Source organism: Perna viridis, chromosome 3 (assembly GCF_037379345.1).
Source record: "Perna viridis isolate PV_CMFRI_1.1 ecotype Kerala chromosome 3, ASM3737934v1, whole genome shotgun sequence".
Lineage (NCBI taxonomy): Eukaryota > Metazoa > Mollusca > Bivalvia > Mytilida > Mytilidae > Perna > Perna viridis.
Window position 1 is genome coordinate 34,447,248 of NC_142447.1, and position 11,997 is coordinate 34,459,244.

At 31.5% G+C, this 11,997-nt stretch overlaps 1 protein-coding gene across 1 annotated transcript; it reads right to left on the reverse strand.

The window, feature by feature from the left end:
• Positions 1–6: 6 nt before the first annotated feature.
• LOC148621987 (charged multivesicular body protein 7-like) lies at positions 7–11,997 on the reverse strand. Its single transcript, XM_088571426.1, has 10 exons — positions 11,621–11,997; positions 10,160–10,334; positions 8,275–8,466; positions 7,626–7,696; positions 5,298–5,360; positions 4,849–4,894; positions 4,110–4,229; positions 3,360–3,458; positions 2,654–2,822; positions 7–1,221 (listed from the first exon to the last, which is right to left on the reverse strand). The coding sequence occupies exons 1-10, from the start codon at positions 11,875–11,877 to the stop codon at positions 935–937; spliced, it is 1,479 nt and encodes a 492-aa protein (XP_088427552.1). The 5' UTR covers positions 11,878–11,997; the 3' UTR covers positions 7–934.

The window sequence follows — 11,997 nt, forward strand, 5'->3', positions numbered from 1 at the left end:
AACAGCTATAAAACCATATTTTATTTCAACATATCAATATAACTATTTAAACACATTTATAATAAATTACATAAAATCAAATTAATCTCTAGTAAAAATGCGTCCATCATGCAGTTTTCTCTTGTTTAAAAAAATACATATTAAAATTAATAACAACAGTTCGAATGAGTGTTCTCTCTAATTAGGTTAAATCAACTGCATTTGAACAAATAGGATGGAATTGTGTATTTGGAGGGGAGGCTCCTTCCTAATTTCTTAAAAAGTCAACTGATAGTGAATTAATGAATTCACATTCTTAAATAGCTTTATATTGTTACTTCTCTTTTCAGTAAAACTACAGTACCACCTTTTACATGTTTAATACAAGGGAGTGTAAACTACAATGGATATAATTTCTTTTTCCACTTTTCTACCATCCCAAGTCTTCATTCACTTGAAATTATATAAAGGGCATTTGGATCTTTTCATACTACTTTGTTACGAATTAATCTTCAACATAGTAAAAAGTACAACCAATGTAATTTCTTCATGCTCCTTGCAATTCATTTACATAACCCTATCAAGGTTCCATGAAAGCTATAGAAGATTTTCGAATATGAGGACACAGACGAGATTTAATTTCCACTATTTTATTTTATTGGAACATTTTCAGCCAGAACCAGCTCATTTGAAAAGTATCTGCTACTTAATGAATAAACTGGCAGTATAGCACTATAAAATTGTGAAACTAAACAACCAAAGAGTATTAGTCTCATTATACTGGATATAATAAGATAAAATTATATCTATAAACATCTATCAGCTTTATAAGCTTAAAATCAAAATTCATTTGAAAACAAAAAATAGACAATCCTACTTTCTATCATTTCTAAGTTAAAATAGTAACATCAATACAGTTCCTGGTACATATCATAATATGATTATTAAATTTATATCATGAGTCTAAACATGCATCTCCTTGTTTCACTGATGGTTTAAATGTTGGAACATCTGGAAGTTCTAATGAGAGATCCAAGTCCTCTGATGAAATGTTACTGGCTCTTGGTGTTGATTTTTGGAAGCTGTTGTACTGAGAAGGTGAATCAACTCTCTGTTGTGTACTCGGCAAGCTTTTTGGTGACATTTCTTTAGAAACACTCTGAGGAGAACTGTGGGGAGACTGTTGTGGTGTAATCTTCTGTTCAGACAATGATGTTGGAGCTTTTGTTGGTAAATGTAAATCTAAAATGATGAGCAGTTTTCTAAGTTGATATCTGTACTATAAGTATTACAATCATGTCTTTCATTTTAAAAAGACATCCAAATGTTTTGATAAAACTTACATTTCATAGGTAGTTAGGTTCTATCTTGAGAAATGCTTAACAGTACTGTAAGTATGGTTGAATTAAAGATTTTATGTGAATTTTCCCACATTCCTACATCACTAGATGTTTGTAATCAATTACAGTCTAACCTTTGAGGTATGAAACCTTGAGGTACAATATTGTAGAGATCCATACACTTACTTAGTAGACTGTCACTTAAGTTATACTGATATAATTATACCCCCACAATGTTATATAAGAACACCCTGTCTGTCAGTCCATCCGTTTGTCCATATTTCTTGTATGTACAACTCCTCCTAAACTGCTCAAGGGCTTTTGTTGTTATTTTATAGGAAAGTTGGGTATCATATGTAGATGTGCATGAAGGAATATAGTCACTGTCGGAAAACTCCAAAGAGAGATAATCTAAATAAAGGGTTCTACATATGAAAACCCCACAGGCACAACTTCCAAAAACGGCTCTAGGGATTTTGATGTAATTTTATAGGAAGGTTGGGTAGCATATGTAGATGTGTGTGAAAGAATATAACTACTGTATGAGGACTCCAATGGAAGATAATTCAAATTTAGGATTTAACATGGTAAAACCTTTTATGTGCAATTCTTCTTAAACCGCTCAAGGAATTTTGATGTAATTGGCATCATAAGTAGATGTGCATGAATGAATATAATGATAGTCAGAGGACTCAAAATGGAGATCCAAATTTAGAGTTTTACATGGTAAAACCTAGTAAATTCAACTCCTCCTAAACCACACAAGGGATTTGGATGAAATTTTATAGGATGGTTTGGTATCAAGAATACTGCTAGCAAGGATGATAATATCTGTTACATGGATTGTCAGTAGTACAATATTGAGGAGTAATTTTATCAGTTAGGTACGAATGAGTATTTTTCCTAGTGAAGTACATTTTTTTAAATATTTTATCTGTAAAGAATCATGTTTCATTTCGATCTTAAACTTTATCAAACAATTTGTCACAGTATTGTAAAATTAATAATATTGGACAACATTGGTGTTTTGGAATATCAACCCATCACCTAAAAAAAATCAGTGGACCCTTTAAATAAAAATTAAACATTGATAATTCAATGCTTTGTTGGGTGCAGGTTGATATGACCACAAAGGTTAAACCCAGGAAAGTATGGACACATCATTCAAGCTTGATACAGCTCAGAACTTTGAATTTGATTAAATATTTGACACAGGATAAGAATTTGACCAGAATAAAAAAGTGGCCCTTTTTTTGGCCCTATATTCATCTTTACATCCTTAAGCACATGTGATTATATTTCAGTACTTTGAGTTTTTTCTTATTATAACTTACCTGACAAACCACTTATCAAATTATCAATTAGTAAACCAGATGTGTCTGGTTTATCGGTTTCTTCTTTTAACAAGTCATCCAGTTCATTCTCTAATTCTTCTCTACTAACATCCAGATTAGAAGGTCCAGAGCTTATCTGCTCCTGAATGTCTGATTGCTGTTCTAGTATCTGAAATAATAGACATAAAGTTACTGTATTGAATAAGATAATACATTGGTTTTCAATAATTAAATATGTGTTTAATATATTACATATTGGTAAAAACTTTGAAGAGAAAAAAGTGCCTCTAAAATAAAACCAAAATTCATGATGTGACTGCTTTGGTTTTTTGTACAGTACTCAATATGAACAATATAAAACTTCACCAGTAAATGATATGGAAATAGATTGATCATAGTTTTATGACAGAATAAAGATATTTCATGCATTTCAGGACACTTTAAGTAACATGGGGTAAAGGGGGAACCCATAACCCATGAAGGTCATGTGGGGTAAAAGGGGAACCCATAACCAATGAAGGTCTATTACTGTTTACAGCTTATTTAAAAATCTGTCCAGTGATGTTATAGGTTTGCCCCTAACAATGTTGGTGGTGTGAAAAAGAACAATAGTAAGAAAAATAGAGTAAAAAAAGTCTCCAGAACTTCATTCATGAGACTTCATTAAAGATATTTTTCATTCAATAGTATCATATTCATAACAAACCTCTGACAGCTCATCCATAACATCAGCAACATGGTCAGCTGATGTCTTTCCTGTCAATGACTTCAGGACACTATTTCCTGATTCAAGAGCATTGACAACCTGTCAAAAGTCAAAAGGTGAATTTCATAAATTCCATAGATATATTTAGTAAAATGAGGATTGGTCACCACCAGTAAAGTGATGTGAATAAATCTGATATTTCATAATAAATCAATACAACGCTTGAATGATGTAAGTATTGTTTGACTACGAGAAAGAATCAGTTAAATGTATAATAAAAACTAAACAGAATATTTTACAACAACTATGGCACTATTAATTTTCAATATTGAGTCATTTTCAAGATATTGACACTGCTATAAAATATGGTTTTTTTTTATCAAAAATGTATATTTTTTTTCTACAGGAGTCAGCTTTATAAAAATGTGGCAGTTTTTGTCCATCTTAAGTTTAACTATATGTCAGCTGTAAAGTTAAAGTATTATTAATTCAACAAAATCAGTATACTTAAGAGTACTGTGAAACTATCATTGTTCGTTGGTACCAATTTTCATGGTTTTAACCATGAAATTTGGCTCTCAATGAAAAGAAAATGTTCTATTCATTTGTACAGTGCAGTTGTAAAATCCACAGATTCAAGAATCTTTCAATGTTTCTTCCCTACACCACAAAAATTTGTACCCATGAATGAAAATACCTTCACAGTACAGTGTGCCTACTGTAATGATTATCATCAATAAAATAACTCACCATTTCATCTGATGCAGAGTGTCCGATTTGATCTAGGATGTTGTCAAGTATGTCTAATGATCCAGTTAATTTGCCTATTCTGTTCTCTATGATTTTTTTCTGTCGCAAACATCTTATAGCCTAAATGCAAAAGACTTTTATAAAAATAAGAAATTGTTTAATCATAGCTATAAAAGTCTGACTTCAGAACAAAAACTGCAATTATTCCTTTTAATTTGTGCAATTATTCACATTTACAAATCCATCAATCTAAGTCAATGACAAAGTCCATACTGCAATACTGGACATACAAAATTTGATCAAAAATAAATACAGCAGATGCACAATAATATTACCTAATCATCATTTCTAAAAAATGTCACAAAACTTTTTTCAGGTCTTTGAGTTGTAGATCCAAAATAGGTGTCCCTGTCAAAGTCCAGACCATATTTATTATGCTAATGAAAATTCTAAATTCATTCAGTTCAAAAATCAAAAAAGCAATAACACAATAATGAAATTACCTAATAACTATTAAAAAAAAAGCTTAATAAAAATTCAGCACGCAAATCACCATATCCTGTCTTACATTAAAGTGAGGTATAATGATGAAAGTGTGTAACAAAATAGCTCACCTGAACCTCACTTTGAAATGAGGTATAATGATAAAAGTATGTAACAAAATAGCTCACCTGAATCTCACTTTAAAATACAATATAATAATTTAAAACAGATGAAAGTTTGCAGTGAAATAGCTTACCTGAGTCTTGCTGGTTTTCTTCAACTTGAGAGCTTCTGTTTTAAGCCTAAATATATAAACTTCTGAATAAAAATTTCAAAAATGTTAAGACAATAATTTGATTAAAATTAGGTAATTTCTCAATTTATAATGAATTTCTGTTCTTCAGTACTTATAGACAAACTTCCATAAGTACAAGTAAAATATTAATTTAAGTCAAACTTAGGGTCTTGTTAACACATGTTGAATGCAGGAGTTGATTGTTCAGTAAGAAACAGACATCTATTTCACAGATACATTTATATGTAATAGTCAGGTACAGATCCAAGGTAAGCCCAGCAAATGCCACCTTTGCAATCATAAAATTGGTCAATTTCTTTGTTGAAGTATTGATTTTTCACAAATTCTACTTGAACTTTGCCTGGCTCTGTTCACTCCACCTAGGATCTGCTCCTGCTACAAGAACCAACCTTTCTATGTCAGTAGATAAATTGTCTATTCTATCCATTAGCATGTCTCTTGTTGTTTTTATTCTGAAATAGATTGATACTTACAATTAAGTACCTCTCCATCTAAGAATCAGGCAAAATGTGTATACATGTGTGGCACATGAAGGAAAAAACACAGAGTATTGACACCTGATAATCTCCAGAAATAACCATCAAAGTGTTTGTAAAATTTGCCTTTTTAGGATATTGAAAGGTCAAATTTACTTGAAATGCACTATGAAAAAATGGTGGGAAAATGTTACCACTCCTCTGCCTTATATAAGCAGACAAAAATATCTATGTCACAGATGCTTCAGGATAGATTTAAATAGCTTTTTCAGTTGTTTTCCAGATATATTGAATTTATTTGAGGCAAAAAATACCAAATTGAGAATTATGATGTGCAACTTACGACTACTTTATGATTAGTACCATCTTATAAATAGATTTGTTTTTATTATAGCTTAGTCAAATGAAAAATAAATATTTGCATTTTGATATGTTCTTATGTGTAAAGAAGTGGTGTACTTCCACCAAGCTTTGATATTCATTTGTACCTGAAGTTTTAGTAAATCGTCTTTGTATATAGTTATCGTGTTTGTGATATTGATTTTGTTTATGGAAAGAACTACCACTTGGACTCTTTTCACAACACTGTTAGCAGGTCTTACCTACGTCATATGATTTGCAGTACAACGTATGCATGCAGGTTTGTGCAGAGAAATGACTTTTTAAAAAGTGGAAAGTTTCTTTAATTCGTCTTGTGTAACAATTTATTTCTGTAAACAACATTTTCTAAAAGGAGGGAGAAGATTGACATTCACAATAAGTGGTTGAAGTTATGAAACTAATCTTCCTTTATTTAATGGATTAACATCATTTGAGAGATTTTGGATGCAGTTTTCAATCCTTGCAAAACAGCATGAGTGGAATAATGAGGTAAAGGTAGATAATTTTTGTTTATCTTTAAGAGTCACGGCTCTTGAATATTTTGCCTATTTGCCAGCTGAATGTAGACTTAATATTTTATCCATTTATACAGCATTCAAAAACTGCTTTGGAAATCTAACAATCACCGAAATGTACCGAACTAAACTTCAGAATCTGGTTAAATATATGAAGAGACAATAACTGAATATGTTAGTCAAGTTGAGATTTTAGTATGGAAATCTTTTCTGGGTGTTGATAAAAATTTGCACGTAAAACTAACAACAGAATATGTTTTATCTGGCTATGAAGACCAAGTCATTGCTCATTGAACTCTTATTAAACAACCGGAAACTGTTTGTGGTCTAATCAAAGAAATCATGTGGCAGGAACTTTGCCGAGAGAAGTTTGACACATAAACATATGCTGTAAATGGTTATCTTCATCAAAATGAACTGTCTAAAGAAATTTGAAATACAAAGACCATTGATAAGATTAAATGTTAATGACGCAAATTATGTCAAGTTGGACGGTCTTGTCCGAAGAAAAAGACAAGGTTTTGGTAGAAGTGAAACCTATGGATTCTTTTCTACAGAGTTCCCAAACTACATGTAAGAGGAATGACCATGTGACTTGTTACAAGTCATTGAAATATAAAAAACCTTCAGAAAAAACTAAATTAGATATTTAATGTGAAAAACCAGATACAAGGTAACATTTCAGAAAATTTACGCCACTTTGATGAAAGATTTAAGAAAAAGTTCAGGATGAAAACTGTTGCAGGTTATACAAGAAGATATGCATGCAACTTATGGTGAATAAATGAGATATACTTACCTGGATATTATGATTTGTGATTTTGCAGTGTTTAACCACATTTATACATGTAATATTTTGGGGACGAAATGTTTTAAAAAGAGGGGCAGTGTTGTGATTCTGCCTTCCCAAACGTTAACGTTTCCTATATGATATATGACATTATTATGGTTTCCGAAGTTTTATGGAGAATGATGTAAACTTCCGCCTAAGGGATGACAGAAGCGAGACGGACAATGATCTAAAGGTGGACACTTTGTAAATTGCCATAAATGATGAGTTCTTATGTGCAAAGAAGTGGTGTACTTAGGCGATCCAAGCTTTGATATTCATTTGTACCTGAAGTTTTAGTAAATCGTCTTTATATATAGTTATCGTGTTTGTGATATTGATTTTGTTTATGGAAAGAACTACCGCTCAGACTCTTTTCATAACATATGTATTAGTGGTATGTTAATGTTATCAAAATGTCTATAATCCACTCTTTACATTAAACTGGTATGAAAGTAGCTTGAATAATAGAACGAATATATATTTTGCACGAAAAAACTATTCAATTATTATTACCTGTGTATATCTACATCTCTTTTAGACAATGCTTTCACAACACCAGTATTTTTATCAGCAAATTTGATGAACTGCAACACAGAACATAAAGGTGCATGCTTTGTTGTGCTATGGATACCCCCATTCGTACAGGAAGTTAATATCAGAGAGTAACATATGTCTCATTTATATGAAATCAAACACTGAATTTGAAATCAATCTGTCCACAGAGATAATTATGACAAAAATTTGGACAGACCAGGTCATTCCAACATACCACATAGAGAATATTCTAAAGCAAAGATTAAATACAGAATGATGATTGCAAATGTTACTGTAAAAGATAGAATTTTTGTGGGATACAGTCACTACTAATTTTCAATATTTTCACAGTGAACATATAAGTGTGAAAAATAGTACCCTCAAAGTTGATTTGGTCACTATATAAAGCTTATCATTTTTAAAACTGTGAAAATTGATACCCATGAATATGTTCACTTGACAGAATCTGTGAAAGTTAATTACAGTATCCAATACATATACAATGTATTACAATAACGGTTTGTTAGCTTACATGTACAAGACTTCTTAAAATTATTGTAGATACTGGTTAAAAAACTGATATCTTCCTTGTTCTCTAATTCATAAGAACAATTTTGAAGTAACTTACAATCTGTGTATTTTCATGAAGTAAAGCTATTTTCTTCTGTTTCACAAGTTCTTCGAGAATAAGTTGGAATTCTCCTTCATTTTTACAAACAGACATACTTTTCTTCCAAAGCTGGGAATATTCTATGACTGAGTCAGTGACTTCACAATACAGTCCACAGTAATGTTGATCCACAATATTTTTACACTTGCTCTGAAAGTAAAATTTGTAAATATAAATATGTTGACATACGGAGTAAGGTTAAGGCAATTTATGATTCCTTAACATCTACAATAAATCACAGGTTGAGGCTTGAAACAAACACTGAGGTCAAACCCTTCAAAGTTGCAGCATGTGTTGAAACACCATTAAAGCTTGATACAGCTCTGGATGTTGAATGCTTTTAAATATTTGTCACAGGATAAGAATTTGACAACAATCTAAGACCCTAATTCCTGAATTTCCACTTCCACCAAATTCAAATCCAGCCTTTCTTTGGGTGTATGGCACTTTATGGTATAATTTCAAAGAAATTCATGAACTTTAATTGAATCCAAGTATCAAGAAATACTTTTTCTGGACCCTTCTTAGCTCCTTGTACCTAAATCAATTAAGTCACAATTCCAAAAATCAATCCTAGTCTTCACTTCGGTGTCATGGCACTCTGCAGTACAATATCATAGAGATCCATTTACTTATAGTCAAGTTATTATTTAAATATCATGCAAATGTTTTTTTTTGGCCTCTTTATGACCCTTATTTCTAAGCAGTTAAAATTCAATCCAAGTCTTCTTTTGGTGGTATGGAATCATGTGTTAAATGTCATTCACTTACAGCCAAGTCATTGTCAGAACATCATGGAAATGCTTGTTTAGGTCCTTAATTCCTAAAGAGTTAAAATCATAACCAACAAAATCAATCTCAGTTTTCCTTCAGATCTACACACCCATACTAAGAACTACTTAAAGTTACTGTCCAGTACCAAAAGTCTACAGATGATAACATCATGATACCATACTATCATAGGGAATTTTGGCTGTAGGATGAAATATACTTTTGTACCATGTTAGTTGCACTCATTAAATCACATCTGTTAGATAAGATAACCAAACGATAAATAAAAATGATGTAGTAAGGAAAATAGAGGCTCAAGAAAGCCTGAATTACTCACCTGGTTAACCATTTGCTTACTTGAAAAACTTGAGGAATGAGAGAAGCTAATTAAAATAAACTGAATTGTCAAATGCAGGAATACTTTTAATAGCATTTCTATGATCTGAACCAAAATTTTGCTAAAGGCAACAGTTTTTGACTGATTTATATCTATTCACGAATTAAGAAGTCATTTCCTGCACAATACACTAAAGAACCAATATGTTTATTTTCATTAAATGATCTTAAATGGTTTTTGAGAAGATGTTCAAAGTTGTATTTGGGAAAAATGGCAAAAAAGCTGTTTCAGGGGCCATAACTCCTACATCAGTAGACATTTCATTTTGAAAATTTAGGCAAAGCTCCATCTCTTGATGCTGGACAATATTACCTCTGCCAGAATGTTGCTAAAGGCAATGGTTTTTGAGTTATTTGCAAAAAATGCCTTTTGACCCCTATTCTATTTTTAGTTTTTTCATGCATAATAAATCCCAAAATTTTGTGCACCATACTCTACGGAACAATCATGCCAAGTTATTGCATTAGCTCACTTGGCCTTTGGCCATGTGAACTAAACAATTAAGGCCTTGCATTTGTAGTTTGCAAATCTCCACTACAGATAAAAGGTTCAATGAACACAAAATATAATACAAGATCAGTTACATTTTTCACATGATTTTCAAGAAAAATTACCCAAAATTTGATGTTAATTATTTAATAATTATATAATAAATACATGTATTTGTAAACTTACATGCAAAACTTCTAAAACTACAAATTTAGTCATTTTAGAGCTGTTAGATGAGAGGTAATTATATCCCCACGTGACTGGAGTTTTTAGAAAGGTTTCAAACCCCCATGTCAACCACGATGACCTCTGTTTCACAGGAGAAGGTCTTGTCTCTGATAGCTTTTGTAAGCTGTTACATCTGAAAGTAGTAATAATATAAAAGTTAACATGATGTAACCATTTATGCAGAAAATTGTTCACTTCTATTTATACATCTTAGGATAAAATCTCTGGTGAAGACAGGTACATTGTATATATGTACATAAGGTGTACACAAAAGAAATGTAAAAATTTTGTGCCAGGAAAAATTAAATTTGTATAAATCTTGTATGCTAGATGAGTAGTGTTTACATATATGTATGTGCCACTAATTTATCAGATTTATAAATTTTAAAAAAATTTAAATGCACAATTCTTAACTTTACAAATTAAAATTGGTAAAACCTGAGAAACAAGTTTATTAAAACTTCTTATGCAAGGATTTTCAGTACTCTCAGACTCTGATCCAATTTTTTCATGAAGTAAGTAGGCTGTACACTTTTCTTCTAATTTGATCAATTTCTTACTAATGTGAGTGTGGACAGTAATTAGCTTTAAAAAGCAAAATATTGAGCAAAATTCTTCTGACATCTAAGTATGGTAGAGTGTGTCATTAGAGGACAGTCCTTGGAAGTAAGAGAACTGAGGTAGAAGTATGGAGTAATTAAATTTTAATCTCTTAATACATTGTAGCAGTACATGTATTGTCTCGTGGCGTGATATATTTTGGATAAACAGGAATAACTTAAAACATTTTTTTTTGCACCAGCATGCATCTTTGTATATCTAAGAAAATGAAAGTAGACAACGTATTGTAAATACGAGTTCATCAAATGGTGTTAAATGACATTAAAGGACATCAGGATGTGGGGTTTGCAATATATGGCTCAGAAGTAAGAGTTGCAGTATGAAGAAACAGACTTTCAATCTCTTACTTTACAATAGAATCTGCCACCTTACTGTCTAAGGGCAAGAAATAAATATGTTTGTTTAAGTTTACCCTACCTATGCTAACACATTTTATTAGTTTTTTTTATGAAATGCTGCTTAACCATCTAAATTAGTTGAGCACTATCTAAGTCAAGAAATCCTCCCATGAAAAATGAAATGATTTTACTAAATATATGCCCTACTTTCTTTGTCGCCAAATGGAACCTTGAACAAACATATTTTTTCTTGGCCAAACCCGTCTCACACAAATCAATTCAATTGACTGATTCAGAAACTGTATGGAATTCTGAGGTTACTATTGTTCATGATGCCACTGATTGGTCAAGACATATTTTACAAGTAAGCTGTGACTGCAAAACGTTTTTATAAGGACAGAAGTTGAGTTTCTGAATTAGTCCATTCTTAAAGTGTGTAATTGTGGTCCTGTAATTGTACCTATGCATTTCATCAAGTACAATATCCAAACATAATGGAACTTTTCCTTTTCTGCAAAATTTTTTCTGCAGTGATTCAGCATCAACTAAACAAACACCAGATTTGAGACTTTCATCCAGTATGGCTTGAACCCAAAAATTCATTTTTTGCTCCCAAGATGAAGGGTTCAGGGACTTTTCTCGAAATGGTGCAAACAGAACTGACATCCTAGTGTCATCATCCCAAACACTTGGTAATGAAGGAGCTTTCTTGTCCATATTTTGAAAGTGAAAGTTATATGAACTTCTCAAAATTTATCCTCAATGTTTAGTAGTTCTTCTGAAGGAGGTTTCTAGTCGCCCAAGAAAAAGCGCTTTGTAGATAAAGACAAAAAAACC